We start from the raw sequence: 19,427 nt of genomic DNA, 5'->3' as shown, positions 1-19,427 counted from the left end.
TTGCCTTGTAATATTTACATTTGTAATGCTAGGGGAAACGGATGGACCTGGTCTTTGGGGATCACATCGTCCACAAATTTGATGGAAGCTTCCCATCTTTCGCTGATGGAACTTAGATTTGAGTTTACTGGCCTTATGACTTAGATCGGTTATGATAACATAAATATTTACTTTATAAATAGGATAAATTACAAATTGCTACTGCTTTTAAACTAACGCGAAATAGTTAACTTATTCATCCAGACTTAAAAGAAAGTCCTCGATCCTATCTAAGATTATAATCCTTAAATCTTAATTGTTACCTAACTATTATAATATACCTCCTTTAATAATATAATTATGAAATGCAATCATTTTCAATCATTTTAAAAATTCGAGTAGAAAATTCATATTTAATATTATAGAGGTATATTTTAAAAATTTGGATGAAAAAGTTATAGTCTAAACTATAGAGGGGTAATATAAATAAAACTTTAGAGGCAGTTTGATTTTAGGCAAAGGTAATTTGAAATTTATCGTCTTCCTTCAAAGTTTGAATACTTGTGGAAGGGGGATATATATATATATATATACAAACCGGCAGGCTAAAGAAGGCATCACCGACTTCGTTACATGCACGAGTGGCATTTCAGTAATATTATTCGTTCCATAGTGACATACTCTAAGGATCCCCTTCCCCTTCCCCTTCCCCTTACCCTTACCCCATCGAACTCCGTTCTCCTCCTCCTCCTCGTCGGTTCAGTCGAAGGGCGAGAAAGGAACCGATCAAGTCTGCGGCGATGATTAGCATCCTCGCCCAGGTTCGTCGACTTCAAACCCTACCTTACCCATTGCTTTCCTTGGAAAATTTCCATCTTTACAGGAAAAAAAAACATTACTTTTTTCTTTGTTTTGATGCAGGAGCGCCTTCTTGGGGCCACCTTGGGGAGCGTTCTCATGGGGGGGTTCGTCTTGGAGCAGCGCAGGGGGATAAACCGGTCTATCTCTGCGAATAGTTCTGTTTCATACGAGGTACTATGTGAGTTGTATTCTTTACTTGTTCTTGACAAACTCCACATAAATTCTCTGTCCAATCGTGATCTCCCTTGTGATGCATTGGGTATTGTGAAGAGCCCAGTTTGATGATCCAACTTAGTTAGATTACTTTTAGGATTCGGATGAATTAAGTATATTAGGTTTGAAGATTTGATGATCTAGTGTCGTGGTTTGGTATTCTAGTTTTGCGGACAAGTACCACGGTGACTATAGCTGAAGGATAGAAATGACGCGTGCTGTGTGGCTGATGTAATTGGTATGCTCAGCTACACTGCAGCATGCTGTAAACTACTTAGGAAATTGTGGGTTGGCATGGGATGGAAGGAAGAAGATTGAAATATGAGAATGGAGAGTTGCATGGACTCACGACAGCAAGGGAGCATATTGTTGTGACTTCAATTTGTCACAAAACTTGACAGATTTGGAAGTAGGTCTGTGAGAACTGAGAAGTATGTTAAATAAGGTAGTCTTTCACTATTGAGGTTTGTCCTTTCAAGTTAGATGGTGAACCTTTTGACTATGATTCAGATTATTGAGATGAATAAAAGAACATGAATCTCTAAAGTGGTTTGAGATGACCAGTTGTAAACATGCAACTACCAAGTTATTGTAGCTGATTTGAAATATCCAGTTGATGTTCATAGATTGCCTAGTGTGTCTATCTTGAATATAAGCACGCATGACGTGCCGAAGAAAACTATACAATTATAATGGTATGGTGAAAGATGCTAGTTGTTGATGGTGGCTAATCTGGGCTCTTGAATGATTATATGCATTCACTAGAGAGATCAAATATGTTGTTGATCATGTTCATGGGCGGTTGTAACTGATTGATATTCCTACTTGGATTGTTATATATCCTGAGAAGTAATATCAACTTGGTAAAGAAGTATGAGGGAAAATTTTGATGCTTATGTGCACAATGTTTCTTTAGGGCATTTGTTATGGTTTATTGAATTAGTTCCCAATACTTGATTGGAAGGATGAGGAAAATGTTGACTCTTATGTTGCATGGACTTTTGAAGCACATTGTATATAGGGAATCAATTACGAGTTAAAACCATTGCGGCTCTGTACTTCCTCAAGTTCGGGAGAGGGCATTAGCCATCAGGGAGCTATGAGTTTAGAAAATAATCTATTTCTGGTTTGATATGTTCTACACTCTACAAAATTTGGTTTTAGAAACTAAGAGTAGGGAATAATTAGAAAAACATTACACTGATCATCATACTCTTCTGTACTTTGGCTCTTGGGTGAGACCAAGAAGTAGTGACCGATGAGATTGCCCTTTTTGGTTTGGAGGAAAAAGGTAAAGTTCATTTTCACTTGTTCAGATAGAATACTATTTGTTCTCTTGCTGGATCTCAGCTTGAAATAGCTCATAGTGGTGCCTATATGTATGATAGATACATGTGAAATACTTATCTTCTTTATTTTGTAAACTATACAAATTAGCATTTTGAGTTTTTTGTTTAGAGTTCTACTGAAGTTCTTAGACAAGAGGCTCTTGTCTGTACTGAAGCTTTTAGCTTCAAGTGTGGTCCAATTTTGTTTGCTTTCTGAACTCGGCTGGACAAGAGCGGTCATCATTTGTTGTCCAAAGGTGTCTAAATATTTACATTGCTCTGACCCATGTCATCATGACCGGCATAGAGAGATGTTTACTTGGCGATTTTTGAAATGCAGTTTGATACTCTGATATCTTGGAGATACACAACCAAGATATTGACATAATAAGGACAGATAATTTGGTTATAACATCTGCTGTGAAAATGCCCAATTACTAACCGAGATCTAGAGCCAACATGTTAGCTAGGACAAAAATCATGTATATCTTTTACTTCCTTAACTCACCTATAAATGAATATCAAATAATTTTCAAGAGCTAATCGATTATGAGATTTAAGAGGTGTTTTATCTATTTTACCATTAAGTAAGGTGATTGCATTTAACAAGAACTTGTTTTCTTGCAGCCTAAAGAATTCCTGCCTAAGAAGAAGTCTCCCAATGTTGCTCATATGTGGAACAAAGCTGTTGACATGACGCTGGGACAACTGGTTGCTTATCTGAGCTCACGTGGGTGGTGACAAGCTTCTATCCTTTCCAAACTTATGGAGGAGAATGAACAAATCATGCCGCCTTCCATTAATGTTGTAATTGTTTTGCTTGATGATATAGTTTCTAATTTGACAAACTTTCATATGTTCATGCCGAGAAAAATGAGGATAATACCTGAGAGTCTTCTTCCAGGTGGTTGTTTTTAATAAATGCGGATTATGTCTTATAATTTAAGCTACATGCCCCTTTCTGGCCATGATAATGAGTTCAGATTGTTATGCTTTTCACTGAACTGATGAGAATTCATAGAAATTTGGAGAACGCTGTGTCATTGTGAACTTTTCTCATGAGCTGCATGCTGTTTTCTCATCTTGCAATGGAATTCAGTTTAGTTTTGTAATATTTAAGACAGTTGTTTATAATTTATTTGATCAAACCTGATTGTGACTACCCTGAATGCACATTAAAAATATAGATGGTCAGAGCCTGTCTATGATGTGGAATTTCTTCTTGTCATTGAATGGATTTTTTTTTTCCTAGAAAAAGTGTACAAGAAAGAAGAATTCCTTTCAGAATTCAGATGAAGCACTGTGACTTGGTTTTTTTTGGGACTTCCCATCAAACGTCTTTTTTATAATTTAATTTATAATAATAAACTCTAATATGCATTGTAAATATAAATTCTATGCATTATAATATAATAAAATGTGTATCACTTATAGAAAACATATGCACTAAGTTTTATATGTTAAATTAAAAAATTAAATATAATTAAATTGTAAAAGCTCCCAACCAAGCATAACAAAATATTTTAAAAAAATTTATCCATCTAAACTGGAATTTTTGAATCTAGTCTTGCTTTATTCGCTAGGTCAAGGCCTCAAGGGACTCGACCCGAATCGTATGAATCCAAGCTACAGTACGGTTAATGGATCTTAGATTTACAAATTCGATCCGATAACTTCGATGGCCAGTTGACAGCACTATGCTCGACCTGCTACCAACCCGCAACCCGATAAATCATGCGAATGGTTTCGGGTACCCGGTGGAGATCCGACTTTTTCGAACTACCCCCTGCCCTGATAAGGTCCACTCGGCCGCCTCGAAACTCCTCTCTTCCGTTTAGAACTAGGGTTTTGGTTTCTTCGGAGGAAGAGATCAGAAATCCTACTTTGCCAACCATGGTAATTGACCTATCCTTCATCTCTACCCTATAATTTCCTCTTCTCCCTCTCTCTTACTTCGATGCTTTTTCGAGCTTTTTATCTGATTAAATTGGACAAATCCTTGCCCGATAATCTTATCTTTGATCCAGAGATGGTTTACTAGATTTAGAGTTGTTGCTGAAAATTTGTCTCTTTTCGGATATGGTTTAATATTTGGGTACTATAACATGTGCATATGCCTCAAATTTTAAACTTTTTTTCTGGCTGCAAATTATACCGAGAAAAAACTGGATGAGAATTGAAGTCTGAATCTTCATCTTGTTTAAATAAAGTGTTTTTCACTCTTCATCCATACTTTGCCCTTCAATGACATTGTTGCTTTCTCTTTTCTATGTGGTCTAGATTTTGTATTCTACTGCCCTATCATAATGTAAGTAGATAAGAATTCATGTGTTTTTTAAGAAACATTTGGATTATTTTCCTCAAGGCTTAAGCACTAACATGAAATGAAGATCTTGAAAATGGTGACTACCATTTCCAGTGTCCCTTCTGCTTACTGTGCTTGTAATTCAGATTTTGCTTCTAGTTTCAGGTTCTTTTTAGTTTAATGCTACTTGCTGTTCTATTCAATGATATCCAACTCATGCTTTACAGAAGAGTGTTTTGTATGTGGACTTCTAAATTTTTATGTGCTTAGTGTTCTATCTTGGGTGTGCCACAATAGTTAAGTTATTTATTTCTTTCGCTGCCATCAGATTACACCAACTTGAGAAGTATCTACTAACTAATGGTTCTTATCCCATTGATGAATAATGCGCGACTTCTACCTTATAGGTGAACGTTCCCAAAACGAAGAAAACTTATTGCAAGAACAAGGAGTGCCGAAAGCACACTGTTCACAAGGTTACCCAGTATAAGAAGGGTAAGGATAGTCTTTCTGCTCAAGGGAAGAGACGTTATGATCGCAAGCAGTCAGGATATGGTGGACAGACAAAACCCGTTTTCCACAAGAAGGTATCATGCTATTGGTTTGTCTGTTCTTTATTTTTTGGCTTTTTACATATTGGTATAGAGAGCTATTACCCCTTGCAATCAAATTCTTTTGGTTGGCTTTGAATGCATCGCATACCTTATCGTCTTATTCCTAGTGCATGTAAATCCAATCAAGAGTTTGTGTTTCAGGCTAAAACAACGAAGAAAATTGTGTTGAAGCTGCAGTGCCAGAGTTGCAAGCATTTCTCGCAGCACCCTATCAAGGTCATCTCCCCTTTTTCTTTTTTTTCTGGCATTAAGCTTTTAGTTTGTAATTTATTATGTGTTAACATGTCGTTCATCTGGTAGAGATGCAAGCATTTTGAGATTGGTGGAGACAAGAAAGGGAAGGGGACCTCTCTCTTCTAGGTTTGGCCATCGCTGTTTTGGTATCTACCATCGTCTCCTGGCATCAATTCAAATCCTCATGGGAGTGCATTTTCTTGATGTCTTATGTTTAAAGACTTGTAAAACAATCCTCTTTAATTTCTCCTTGATTCAGACTTGAGTTTTTTCAAGTTCATGAATGATAACGAAATGCTGGTTTTGACTAACCATTTGTGTAACGTGATGCTGCATTTCTGATGAGCATATGGTTAATGTTGCTTCTGGTATATTGCTCTTGTTATGTTCATTTACAGTGATATGCATTCATTTGTAACAAGATACCATCAGGAGATTTATTGGAATGCAAAATGTAAAGGGCTTTCCCATTGTAGGTCATAACGGAAGCTTTTGTACGTTATACAAAGGGTTCAAATGCTCCAATCTACAACCACAATTATCGCATATATGTACTAAGGTATCCAGAAAAAATGCTTATACAAACCAATTTTATTGGATGTCCTCCTAGTGACATCTTTAATCATTCAATGTGCTACTAGTAACAGAGAATTCAAGATAAAAAAAAAAGGGACCCAAAGGGCAACTTAATACAAAAATTCAAAATTAGATGTAAATATCTATGCAGAAAATAGTCGTAGTCTAAAGTAAAGGTGAAAAGAGACCAATCACTCTTTAGTGTACTGAACCAAACATGTGTAGACTGAGGATGAGATAATGATAACATTAGTTTCGTCAGTAAATATTTAAGCCCTTGACCTTCATGGGTAATATGCCAATTAGAGGGACACTGATAGGCGATAACATATACGACAACACACTATCAATGGAACCACCAGTTCACCGATTCACTAGAGTTGCAACATGATGTATACTCATCAGCAATACTATGGATATATAGTTCTGTTCGCTTTTCTAGATGCAATCAGTAGAAGAAAGCTGTAAGCAATATTCAAGTCAAACATCTAAGATATAATAGTATAAAGAACATGATAGCCAAAAAAAAAAAGTAAAACACCAAAAAAAAAAAAGTAAAACACCGTATAGACTCTATACGGAAAATGGATAAAAGGAGAAAGAAGGCGAGGTAGGTTCCTTGAAAAGAGAGCAGAAGAGGGAGGCTTCAAACTGCACACCAAGTTGCATGAAGCACTTTTTTCTACAGAAATTATGAGAAGTAAAAGCAAAGAAGATAATCTTTTTGACAATGCTACAGAATTATGTACAGAAGACTGGTTAATTTGGTCAAAATTATAAATTTCTCTAGTATGAGACACTGGTAAGAACTTTGCTACACTAAACTACAGTGGTCTACCAAAACTATCAAAATCAACCTACAAAACACATTACAAAAACTCCCAAGTACCGGTTCTCAAGGTTATTACACTGCTTGTTAAATTATGGAAAAAAAGAAATTGCATAGAAAAATAGATAGTAGCTTTAAATGCTCTAAGATGCTTCTATCTTTCACTGTTTTCCTGCCTTTTGAACATCGAGCTCTTGGTCACCCCACAGAAGCTCATAGCAGAAACAAGAACCCACACCGAATGGCACACCTCTGCTATATGATGTTCAGTATATAATAATAGTAAACCAAGATGTCTCGTTATCCTAATTGCAAGCATTAAGATACAAATAATAATATCTACAATTGTTTGCTTTCTCTAGTCTAAAGAGAGAGAGTCTCTAGACATAAACGTTGCAAAACATAATCACTGGAAATATATATATTTACAGAGAAGAATTTTTTACTTCATCAATGATATACCTATTCTTCAACTTCCAATGCCACACTGATTTCATTACTAGAAGGTTCTTGTCAACGTCTAGTCGAGTTTTCTTCCTCATCGTCACATGCTGATGTAGAAAATAGGTTTAAAAGAGCATTAGTACAAAGGATAGTAATTTCAACATTTAGCAAATTCATTTAATTTAGTGTAATAATAGGTCACAGAAAATCAAATCATTTAAAAAGGTCGAGCATTGAATCCTAACGACCCACTGACACGCTAGTTGAGCAGGAGGTTCTCAATAAGAAATGCTCAGAGAAGACCAATCCTGGTTTTGGAACCAATTGGTCTTCCACCAGGGAATCATTCTTCAATTTGAACAACCAGTATATTAGAGTTATTATATATATAATTAATAACTCTAATACAGTAGATAGAACTTAGAAGAACCGACATGTCACCTGAAAGGTTAAGAATGTACCGATATACTCAATGAAACTGCAAAAAGAAGATGAGAGAAATAGAAATGTAGCTGTATAAGTAGGGTGATTTCACAAGAAAAGATGGAAACCCTTCTGAAATGGTGTATAATCTCCCTATAGAAGGATACTGCAGTCGACTATAATGCATAGAATTGAATTCCAAAGGTGGGGCAGTTGCAGCTAAATAAAGGGCTTTGAGATAAACAGTACAGATGCAGGATAGATAAAAGTGACCACAGGCTGCATATTTCCATTGATGACCAATAAGTGAGGAATGAGCATAGCCAGTAGTTGCAAAATCTAATCTAAGAAAGGAAGTAGAGATTGGAGAACATCAATGTTATTCATTTGGAAAATTGGAGCCTCAACGAAGATTCACGCTTCCTAGATCACCAGGCAGCATTTCAATCTGATTTCACAAAAAAGATCAGCGGTTTAAGAAAAGGGTCTGTTTGGTTTGTTGTATCTAAGATAATACTCCAAATTTAGATGCAACATCTAGCTTAAAACCCATAATTTCCTAGCATGCATTAAGAAACTTAATATAGTAGAAGAGACCCATAAGCAGCATTTTGACAGGCACTTAAAGATCAAAAGATGCACTTTTCAAAATACACTACCTAAAGATGGTCTCAGTCTCCGACTCCAAGATCTTTTGATGGAAAGAAAAACCCTGATCTCAGACTGTTCGGTCAAGGATAGAGGGATTCCAAATGATTGACAGGTACCAAAGCAAACATCCCTTTCCCCTTGCCTGCCTCCCCATGACTCATCGTTGTCTCTCTTTCTCTAAACTATCTAAATAATATTTCACAAAAGAATAAAACTAATGTACATACAACCAACCAAGCAATATCTTTGGATCTCTAAATACAGCATCAAGATAAGCATGTATGCCCTAATACATCTGCATCCCCAGTTAAAACGAAGCAAAAAGCCCCACAGTGCACTTGAAATCTCTGAACGGAGATAGTAAAAGATGAACTCTCTACCGACTAATTAAGCAATTAATCCACATCCAAAATAAAAGGAAAAAAGAAAAACTTAAAAGAGATCCAAAACCGAAACGATCACAGACCCAACTACCAAAATAAGGGGGGGAAGGGAAGAATCACATCAAAATTAAGATCTTTAAGGGCAGGTGAGCATTACCGCCGCAGCAGAAGCAACAACAGCAGCAAGAGAAGAGGAGGAGGACGTCACGGAAGAAATCGACGAACCCAGTGGACTTGGACGGATTCGAATCGGATTGGCTCGCCTGGTCGCCCTTGGAGGAGAGGAGAGGCGGGTCTTGGCTTTGACGGCTCCGGTGCATGCGTTGGAGATTCCATTCGAGCTTCTCGAGGTACGCGTGCTTGAACGAATCCCTAATTCTTAACGATGGCCACAGATGCATCCCTCAATCTCTTCTCTCCTCTCTCTCTCTCTCTCTCTCTCTCTCTCTCGATCGAAGTGTTCGCGACTCGGAGTAGCGGACGAGGAAGAACGGAAATGGAGTTTGGCGTGAGAAAATTGCGAGAGATATTAAATAAGTTACTAAGTTTAGTATTTTGACTCGGACTCGGGTCCTATAGTAACATTCGATCGTCTGGAGTATCCAATGCAGGATTTTCCTGCAAAGAAAGGCCCGAAATTCGTGGAACCAATAGAAGAAGGATAAATTTAGAACGAATTTTGGCAACAAAAAAAAGAGTTTTTAAAATTAAAGATTAACCACCACAGTTTCAAAATGCTCCTCAGAGGGAGTATATATATATATATATGTTGGACTCATACCATCCACATGCAATTATAAAAAACTCTAATTATCCACCAACACTGTAGCTCTCCAAGAGGTTTGTAATCAGGAAAAATCTTCTATGTTTTAAACCGAACATGAGGCATCTTATTATATTCAGAGAGTTCTTAATCATCTGTGGCATGTATGGACTTTGCTGATGAAACGGATTCCAACTTGTAAACCCACAATTCTTGCAAAAAACACCAAGTGAGAACAACAAAGGAACCAATTGCATCATTAAAAATTAGGATATTCCTAGTGATCAAGAAGCATTATTGAAAAAGAAAAGAAAGTGAGGAATAAGGACTCTAATTTGCATACTTCACTTATATTACATGACAATCCTAACCCAAAGCAACACCCACTTAGTCAATTAATAACCACTTAATTAAACCCCTTCCACGGCCGCATTAGCTCGGCCAATATTAGCCCGGCGCCTAACCGCCACGTAGGATACCCCCGCCACCCCAACCACCGCGAACGCGACACCCGCCACGATCCCCACCACCCCACCGGCTCCGACCCCCCTGCGGCTCGGGGGCGCGAGCCGCGCGCTCTCCACCACCTCGTCGGCCCTGACCCTGCTCCTCAGCGCCGACTCCGTCGATAGCGGGGGCGCCGAGCTAGGACGTCCGAGCACGTGCGGGGCACGCCGGGGATGGAAGAACTCGAAGGCGGCGGGGGAGAAGGCGGTCGGGCTCTCGAAGGCGAGACCGTGGGGGAAAGTCGGGTGGGCCTCGGAGATGGTGAGGAGGAGTAGGAGAGTGAATAAGAGCGTAATGGCCATTTGGGTATAGTTGTTGGTGAGAGCTGGAGGAGGGGTTTGGGTATGTATTTATACGTTGGAGTTTAAATTTAGGGTGGGATGGGGAGGAGTGGGGGCAGAATGATGGGTGGTGTTTGGGGGTGGTGGGAGAGAATGATGTGCATGGAGGAGTTTGATGGACATGAATACCCTCTCATCTCTTAGTTGCAGTTGGAATTACTTCTTTGTATAATCTAAGGAAAATACTTTTATATCTAACAGTTATGTTAATATCTGATGTATAAATTATTAAAGGAAAAAATATGTAAGATTAAGCCTTTATTATCATCAAATTTTCAAGCATAAACTTAAGCTTACACCATTATAGAGTTTGTTAATTTCCTGACTTAAAAGATGACCAGACAATCAAATGAATCAAATAGTTACTCATATATTTTCTGTTATAGTGGTGTTATAATGATTGTTTTACTGAAATAACTTTGTCAGAAGTATGTGTTTATAGCTAAATCCTTTGCCACATGTTATCTTGACTTATATATATGATGCCATTATACAATAATAATGCCATTATACTGACCAAACCAAAAAAAGAGCTTTGCTGTCATCAAATTTGACAGATAAAAGTACTCTTTTTTTTGCTGAAACATATGATGGAAATATTCCTCCTCAATTGAGGTATAATAAGTTCTCTGATGTAAAGGGGCAGTTTTGCCCACGTAGAAGGATAGCTTTGCTTCTCAGATGAGCAAAGGTAAAAGCAATGGCATGGAGTAACACAAACAAGTGCAGCACTCGGCTCTGATCCTTTTAAATTTCCACGCCACATTTGTTGCTGCAGGAACCAACGCATGCCGAGGTGAAATCAATGCATCCTCTAAAAACTATATTAAAGCTTGTCACGCCCTCATGCTCCTCTTTTGGGCTTTCTCTTTCTTTTGCCTTGATAGCTTCTTTAATCGTAGGAGTGGGATAGCTATCAATGCTTCATGAGTTTGGCCACAACAAGATGTCTAGTTGTTAAGGAGAATTAATGGATGGACCCCAATTGGTTGAGGCTAAAGAAGGGACAAGAGCTCTAGGCCAAAATTTGAGAGTTCTCGGTATTAAGACTTGAGGGCTTACCTGTGCTACGAGAGTGCCTGATTGTGGAGTACTCTCGAGAGGTGGACTCTCAGATGTGATTGGATCTGTTCAACAATCAGATCTGGACACTCATGGAGTAGTAGTCACTCAGGTTGAATATATATGATGTTGCGTCGAGAGAGGTGCTCGACGAATATGCATGGCCATGAGATGCAATTTTCTCGTATGTCTATGAGGTGGACTCCGAGAGAGATGGCTTTTGTATGTTATATTGAGAGCTTCTAGAGATAAGTATAGTAGATGAATGGTTGTTTAGTATACTCTAGATAACCGCTTCTGGCAATGGTGAAAATGAGTTAATTGGGTCATTAGTGGTTCAAAAGACTGAACTCATTCAAGGCAAGCTTTAGATTTTAGGATTAATTACACTTACACTATCATCATTTGTCACATAACTTTTCTGAACTTTTTTTGTCACATATAGATCCCTTGAACCATAAAAAAATGTCACAAAACACCTATTTCTTTGGATTTCTATTACCTTTTTCATTCATAAGTTGTCAGGTATAAATTTCATGAATAGCTATATGAAATGTAAATGATGACGATTCAAGAAGTCTAAGTTAATTATCCTCAGACTGTATAATAAACATATGATACATAAACTAGAACGTATAAGAATTTGGCTCAATTTCTTCGTCGACAGAATTCAAGTAAAATTACATCAATACATCCACAAACAACCACAGAATATAAGATTATGTCATAAAACAAACAATAATATGTTTTAAGCTGACAAACAACCGCAGAAGTAGTTATAGGAGTGGTATAGTAGTTACAGAGAAATTGATGAGGAGTACAAAGATAACAGACAGTGTTCCAAGATACATGCCATAGTAACAAAAGATGATAAGGATGCGTTAACCCTTAGTATGTTTAACCTGAAAAGCAGATATAGAAGAAGAGGAATTACCTTTGGATGTATCAATGTGAGGCAATTATTTAGTAAAAGCAATAGCAACTGAGTTGCTGTGACATGATATAGATCCTTCCTTCTTGGCAAGAGAATAATTTTACTTCATGAATTCTTGTCCTCCTTATTCTACTCCTTCCTCTGCTCCTTCCTTTCCTTCTTCTTTAGTTCCTTCTTCTGTTCCACTTTCTTCTGATCCAAAATTTAGGTAAGTATTACAATAAGAACCAAACTATAGACATGTGTTTCTCAAGTGAAATCAAATGAAATAAACTATTGCAGAAATTGCTGGGTGCATGTCATGCTCTATCGATAGTCATCCATAACTTATAATTATATTGGTTAATCTAAATAATTAGTAGATATTCAATTACGTAAATGATAACACACACTGCTGTGCAAGTTTATGTCAGGTGTACTTACTTTTATTCACACTAATGTCTACTCATAAATAAGAAGTGTAGAATCTAAAATTAAACAAAGAAAGTGAAACTCTGACGTTTAATCTTTAGCATATCATTGCAGACTCTGTTTTCCGTTTTAGAACATTCATTGCGATTGGATGGCTTTCCAACAAATATTTCAAAATTCTCCTTGGAAACAGACTTAAATTGTAGTACCAACAAGTGCTATAAACATTGAAATAAAGTAATTAATGTTCTTTCTGATCATCTACAGAAGGTCAATATTACTGAAATTGCTTCTTTCTCTTAGGAAAGAATTAGTGTTTGATCTAGCAAAGGATTCTAAAACATAGTTGGTCACTTACCAAGCTTATCTAGTAATAGGCTCATAGCACATTTTGAATGTAAAAACATTGCAGGACAGAAGTCGCAAAACTTTGAACTTAGTAAGACATACATCAAATTATGTAAGCCTTAGATAATGGGAGAAACAAGGAGAGCATTTTGATCATTATTTAATCATTGTGGGCCTACAGTTAATCCACCGGTTCTTAACCTATAATAGATTAACTACAACTTGGTAACACATATGAGAAAGAAATCGTCTCCATATGAATATTTCTCATACAAGCTCCCGGTGGTTCATTCATTTGACCGTAGACTAGAGCTACTTTTGATTCATGCCCGATCTAGGAACATAATGGTTGCGATTCTCTATGATAAAATTTAGAAAAATATAAAAAATAAAATAATAATCAGATCTTAATGTAGATTAACACAGCAGAAATGCACTTAGCATTCAGAGTTCTCATTAATCGACTTCTTAAATTTCTACAAAATAATAAGTTCTTATGGGCTAAATGCTCAGTAAGTAACTCACTCTATTTAAAATATGTCTAATGACAGCAGAAAATGGATCATAACGATATATATAAGCTATTTTGAAAAATAAAATTTTTTTTTGTCTCTTGTACTGAATTTTAAATTCCAATATATGCTAAATTGAATTATAAATCATTCATAATATCTCATATTAAATAAATTAATATAATAAAATATTATCTATGTTAAAAGTGTACTATTATGGAAATTTGTCAAAACTGATAAATCTATATTGTCTCTTTAATGGATACTTTAACCCATAGACATATCGCACTAGTAGTCACCATCAAAATGGCACCCGAGACTTTTCTAAATAGTTGGTTCGTTTAATGTCATAATAAGTACTTCTGTAATGTCGTACTGACTTTTCCACTAACCGTTGAATAAAATTAAAGTTACCACGGACAAAAATTTAGAAATATTTTCAATAATTCTGTCAAAGTCACTTGGCAGCTTATCATAACGTTACATTCCAAAAATCTTTTCTCTACACTTAACTTCTTAAAAATTTGAGTTCCAAAGCTCACTTTTATCAATTTTCATTTATACTATTTCATTCTCAATTCTTCTCTCCAATTTCTCTCTAGTAAGACCGGGGATGTAGCTATAAACCCAATCTTATCGGAGCCTCTCCTTTTTATAATTAAAAATATATAATAAGAGTCCTATTAAAATATAAATTAACCTCTTTTCTTATTTAAACATATGCCTAATATAAAATTAATAAATTGATTTAATCTGAATCGTAAAGTATTAAGAATTTAAATCCCTCATTATCTAAATAATTATCTCCAAATTTTTTTATCTCTTTATTTATTTTGAAATTCTGGGTTGTTATAACTATTATCTAAATTCAGGCATATTTATCTAAATCTTGTGATTTAAGAAGAAAAATTCAGACATATTTATAGAAGGAGCCTAGTAGATCATGAACACAGTTTTTATTAGTCTCTTATGTACCGATCAGCTTATGGAAAGAGTATAATCTACAGAAAGAATGCTTAGATCAACTCTATTTCCCCAAATTGAATATCATCTTAATTTATAGACAACAATAGTAGCTGCTTGTAGGAAAATTGAAGAAAAAAGTGAAGAGAAAAACCAGAATTGATGAACAGACAATCGTAGGGGATTAATTCTAATATTAAAACCAATAAAGCAAGGGTATAACCGTTATTGAAGTTAAATGAAATTTCAATTCTACGTCACTAGTTTATTTTATTAATCAAATACCGTATGAACTTCATAATACTGTTACTGGATGAACTTCTTCTTCCAAGTAACAACAGGAAATCAAGAAATTGATATTGTATCATACGTTTTTTAGATAATAAAAATGGTATCATAAAAGCTACTGCGTAAGTGCTTCAGAAACAGTTCTAAGCGGCCAAAGTATACATAAATTAAATGGCATACCTAGAATAGAATAGAATAGAATAGTGAAAAAGAAATCGATTATGTATGAACAGCCGCTCAGAACATGAAAATATATATTTTGAGAAGGAAAGTATATATGGAATCTTAGCAATGTCCTTAGCCAAAGTGTACGTTTTTCAAGTGGAAAACACGAGGCAGAATAGGAGTGAACCAACCTCTGCCTCTGAGCTCTAGTAGGCTGCTGTTGTAGCTAAATGGTGATTTGGTATACTCCAAATAGCCACTTCGATCGGCGGTGCAGGCACGAACCTTGGAAAACCGCTGGATGATGGACCAATCTTGGTGTCCCTGTTGGCATCTCTCGAGCACACGGAGATTGCAGTGCAGCATAAGTTCAAGGTCATTGTTGTTGTCAAGGTGTTGTCGTTGGTGGAGCACTCCCGACACCCACTCAGGAAGGTACTCCATCGATTCATCTTCTACATACAAGATTTGCAGCGCATCTAAACTCTGGACACAGCTCAGAGCAGGTGAACGAACCACTTGGAGCTCTCTTAGTTGGGGAAGATTTGTGACCCTTTCTATGTTGTTGCTTCCTTCGATCACAAGCCACTGAGATAGGGAAGGGATGTTCTCCACTGCCCTCAGGCTATGAGCTCCTTCTATGTGGAATCTTTGCAACACTGTCGCGTGCTTCAATCCTTCTGGAAGAGCTCTCAGTTTTGGACAATCTGTAAGCTCCAAATACAGTAGACGAGGCAGCAATAATGGAGAAGAGGATGGTGCAATCTTTTCTCCGATTGATGCATTTTTCTGAATTTCTTCACCTAAGGACCAGTGTTCCCAGTTAGGCATTTGCTGGAAAATGAGGAATTCAAGCTTGGGAAAAGCCGTTGCAACATCTAAGCCCACCCTTACCCCATTGCCTAGGAATTCAAGGCTAATGGTTACCACTGCTAATGCTCTTATAATTTTAAGATATCTCAGATATGGCAATTGGCCTAGCGGCGGAAGGTGCGAACAAGAGATGCAATCACGAAGGTGCAATGATGTTAGTCTCGAAAGAGAAGTTGCAATGTAACCGGGATAACGACGGCCAAAAAAACCATCAATTACAAGATATTCTATGCATGGGGAAAGGGATAATTTCTCAAAGATTTTCTCAATCCTGTTAGTCTCCTCCTCAGAGTATGATTGCTGAACACTAGCCTGCTCGGCTTGTAGCGTGCACTGTAATATTAATCTTCTAAGGTGATGCTTTCTTTCCAGCACGGAAACCCCATCTATTGTCCTCTCCAGCTTCTTTATATGTAACTTTCTTAGTTGGTTGAGAGACTCTAACTCTTTCAAATCCCAACCGGCTTGCATTTCACCACTCACACATTCATTGGTAACTAGAAATCCTTCCAAGTCATTAAGTAAATGCAATCTCCCTATCCCTTTCGGCACATCACATAGAGGTGTATCTTTGATGCCAAGACGCCTTAGATTGCACAATCGAGTGAGACCCTTTGGAAGGGCATGTAGATTTTTACAATACATTAAGTTCAACATCTGTAGATTTGTTAGGCGACCGAGTGAATCCGGTAGGTCGGATATGTTAGTATAATCGAGATCTAACAAACGTAGATGTATTAAATCTCCTAGGGAATCTGAAATGCTTTCAATAGTAGCCTCAGTGAGATCCAATATTCGAAGATATGGAAGTCTTAAAAGCAAATGGTTCTCAACTCTTTGAGGAATCCCAAAAGATATCACAGTTCTCAAACATGGATATTTTGTTTCTAGAATAGGAGAATTAACAACAATCTCTCCTTTCTTTATAATAGATAGGCGACGAATCTTAGACATAGCGGTAGGATTTAACAACTGCGGGTCTCCATAAAAACTTTCATCTTTTGATAAATTCTGAGCAAGAGATCGTAAAAGATCATGCATTCTGCATATGCTCCCATCAGTAAACTTAAGATCCAATTGTAGGAGACTCCTTCTAACTAACTCATTATAATATTCTTCTGCTGTGTCTTCCATAATTTGGCCATCTCCTTTTTCTTTAATGAACCCTTCGGCCACCCAAAGCCTAATAAGATCTTCACGTATCATTTTTGCATCCTCTGGGTAGAGAGAGAAGTAGAGGAAGCATTGTTTTAGTTGAGGGGACAAGTCCTCGTAACTCAAATACAAAGCTCCTCTAAGTTCATCAGGAAGCCCACTCATAGACCAAGCATGACTTTTAAGAATTTTCTCCCATTCTCTTTTATTATTGTCTTTTGTAGCTAGGAGGCCAGCAACAATCTTGATTGCTAGAGGAAGGCCTCCACATTTCTCTACAATCTGAATCCCTACATCTCTCAAGCTCAACACATCTTCTTCCTTATTTAGATAAGCTCTCTTGCATAGCAGTTGCCAACCAGCATCAATTGGCAATTGCTCCACTTGATGAATGTGTATTGCTCCCATTCCCTTCGCAACATTTTGGTCTCTAGTTGTTATTAAGATCCTTCCACTACCTTCACCGCTTTGAAGCGGAACTCGAAGTAAATTACTCCACACATCTGATTGCCAAACATCATCAAGCACAAGAAAGAATTGCTTCCCAGCAACAAGATCTCCTAGTACTTGCTGGAGTTCCGCTATGGTTTCAGCTCGTCCATAGTCACCTTTACAGCTCCTGACGATCTCTTTTAGCAATACGATCTCTGAGTATCTTTTTGAGACACATGTCCATGCTATTACAGAGAAGTAATTCTTAATTGCAGGGTCATTGTATACTCTCTGAGCCAGTGTGGTCTTACCTATTCCCCCCATTCCAGCAATAGCAAAAACTTGGTGTTGTTTTCCTTTCACGCTAAGTATCCTCTTCACCAACTCATCAGCAGCAGTTTTGATCTTCGTTCCCACAACGTCAGCGTCAAGAAGTGGGGAAGTCATACGAGCAGTCGCCCTTACCACATGTTGGTCATCCGATCTAACATGCTCAAGAGTAAACATAAGTTTGTCCTTGTAAATCTCCTCCATTCTATCATTAAGGCTTTTAATTCTGCAACCGATCTCATGGCGCACTGGAATAGTACTAGAGCAGGAGAACAGAGAAGTTAGGCAGCATACCGGTGGGTTTGATGAAGAGGATGGATGATCCTCCAATAGGTTGCTCGTCTCGTATTTGCAGAGGTCGATGATGTCGTCAGCGTCATACATGACATCCTTTAGCTCGTTCAGCCAAATGTTGATTGTCGAATCTTCAATCCTCTTCCTCTCAGCATCCTCGAGCACTCCTTTAATCTTCCCCATCTTTCTTTGCAGCCTCTTAAGCTCATCCTTCACTCCGAGCACCAGGACTACTCTCTCTTCAACAAGAGCAGCAAGGTTATTGACACAAGTCGAAACAAAAGCTTCGAGGACCGTACCCATTTTTTCTCCAAAGAGCTCAAGAACTTCACTTCTTAGTCTCCTGGTTCAATGCTCTAATATGTCAGACTATAATTAAACTGTGTGAGCGAATATAACGTGAGGGAGAATAAATAAAGCGTACTCTAAAGTTCTCAATCGGACGGTGCCACGTAAAATCCCTCCTCTATAATGCAGTGTGAAGGAGAATATTTAAAGAGCTCAAATCATACCACCTTTTTTTTTTCTTTATCCTTGTAGATATCTTCCACCTTAGATATGATCCTTCCATATAAAATGGCATCAACAATAAGCTATCTGATGACAGCTCCAAATTTTCCATAGAAGAAATTCATATGACCTATCCATAAGACATAGAACCTCATACTTTTGCATCTGACACAAAAAACTGTTCAAGTCTTCTTATAAAAGCTGACAAAAAACACTAGTGCTTAAAACTATTGAGCAAAGCTTCTGATCCATCATAACCATATAAACTGATATTTAGACAAGTGGAAGCGTGAGGAGTCCAAAACGTCCTAATTAGGCATGAATAGAGAGTACTCTAAAGTTCTCAATCGGACATACAATTAAAGTGTGTGAGCGAATATAACGTGAGGGAGGATATATAAAGCGTACTCTAAAGTTCTCAATCGGACAGTGCCACGTAAAATCCTTCCTCTACAATGCAGTGTGGTGGAGAATATATAAAGAGCTCAAATCATACCACCTTTTTTTTTTCTCTTTATCCTTGTAGATCTCTTCCAACATGACGCACTCGAGATGGTTACTTTAGGTGAGAATATTCCCTATGCGCTAAGAGGAAGTACTGGTAGCCATTTGTAAATATAACTTCAAATGGAGTGGTCAGATTTGCATATCTAGGTGGTGCTTTGCATTGTATCATATCATAGATAAAGGATTAAGCAC

General features: G+C 37.3%; 4 protein-coding genes across 6 annotated transcripts; 2 read left to right on the top strand and 2 right to left on the bottom strand.

The window, feature by feature from the left end:
* The first annotated feature begins 640 nt into the window (after nucleotides 1-640).
* On the top strand, nucleotides 641-3,414 carry LOC140763127 (uncharacterized). Its single transcript, XM_073101189.1, has 3 exons — nucleotides 641-800; nucleotides 901-1,011; nucleotides 3,009-3,414. The coding sequence occupies exons 1-3, from the start codon at nucleotides 780-782 to the stop codon at nucleotides 3,120-3,122; spliced, it is 246 nt and encodes an 81-aa protein (XP_072957290.1). The 5' UTR covers nucleotides 641-779; the 3' UTR covers nucleotides 3,123-3,414.
* Nucleotides 3,415-4,106: 692 nt separating this feature from the next.
* Nucleotides 4,107-5,905, top strand: LOC140763148 (large ribosomal subunit protein eL42-like). The gene is made up of 4 exons (XM_073101213.1): nucleotides 4,107-4,277; nucleotides 5,094-5,273; nucleotides 5,442-5,516; nucleotides 5,601-5,905. The coding sequence occupies exons 1-4, from the start codon at nucleotides 4,116-4,118 to the stop codon at nucleotides 5,658-5,660; spliced, it is 477 nt and encodes a 158-aa protein (XP_072957314.1). The 5' UTR covers nucleotides 4,107-4,115; the 3' UTR covers nucleotides 5,661-5,905.
* A 4,108-nt stretch (nucleotides 5,906-10,013) lies between these two features.
* On the bottom strand, nucleotides 10,014-10,412 carry LOC140762588 (uncharacterized). Its single transcript, XM_073100462.1, has one exon. It carries the CDS (start codon nucleotides 10,410-10,412, stop codon nucleotides 10,014-10,016), a length of 399 nt encoding a protein of 132 aa, XP_072956563.1.
* A 1,802-nt stretch (nucleotides 10,413-12,214) lies between these two features.
* LOC140761890 (putative disease resistance protein RGA3) lies at nucleotides 12,215-18,552 on the bottom strand. 3 transcript variants are annotated; one of them, XM_073099412.1, is made up of 3 exons: nucleotides 18,219-18,360; nucleotides 15,326-18,078; nucleotides 12,215-12,639 (listed from the first exon to the last, which is right to left on the bottom strand). In XM_073099412.1, exons 1-3 carry the CDS (start codon nucleotides 18,311-18,313, stop codon nucleotides 12,572-12,574), a joined length of 2,916 nt encoding a protein of 971 aa, XP_072955513.1. In that variant the 5' UTR covers nucleotides 18,314-18,360; the 3' UTR covers nucleotides 12,215-12,571. The 3 variants fall into 3 exon arrangements, with proteins under 3 accessions (XP_072955513.1, XP_072955511.1, XP_072955512.1); XM_073099410.1 differs by having other exon boundaries at nucleotides 15,326-18,552; XM_073099411.1 differs by having other exon boundaries at nucleotides 12,215-12,636; nucleotides 15,326-18,552.
* Between the last annotated feature and the right edge of the window lie 875 nt (nucleotides 18,553-19,427).

The sequence above is a fragment of the Typha angustifolia genome, chromosome 7, assembly GCF_048772165.1.
Source record: "Typha angustifolia cultivar Huaian chromosome 7, ASM4877216v1, whole genome shotgun sequence".
Classification (NCBI taxonomy): Eukaryota; Viridiplantae; Streptophyta; class Magnoliopsida; order Poales; family Typhaceae; genus Typha; species Typha angustifolia.
The sequence above is the reverse complement of the archived record's forward strand: the minus strand, read 5'-3'. Positions and strand labels throughout refer to the sequence as shown.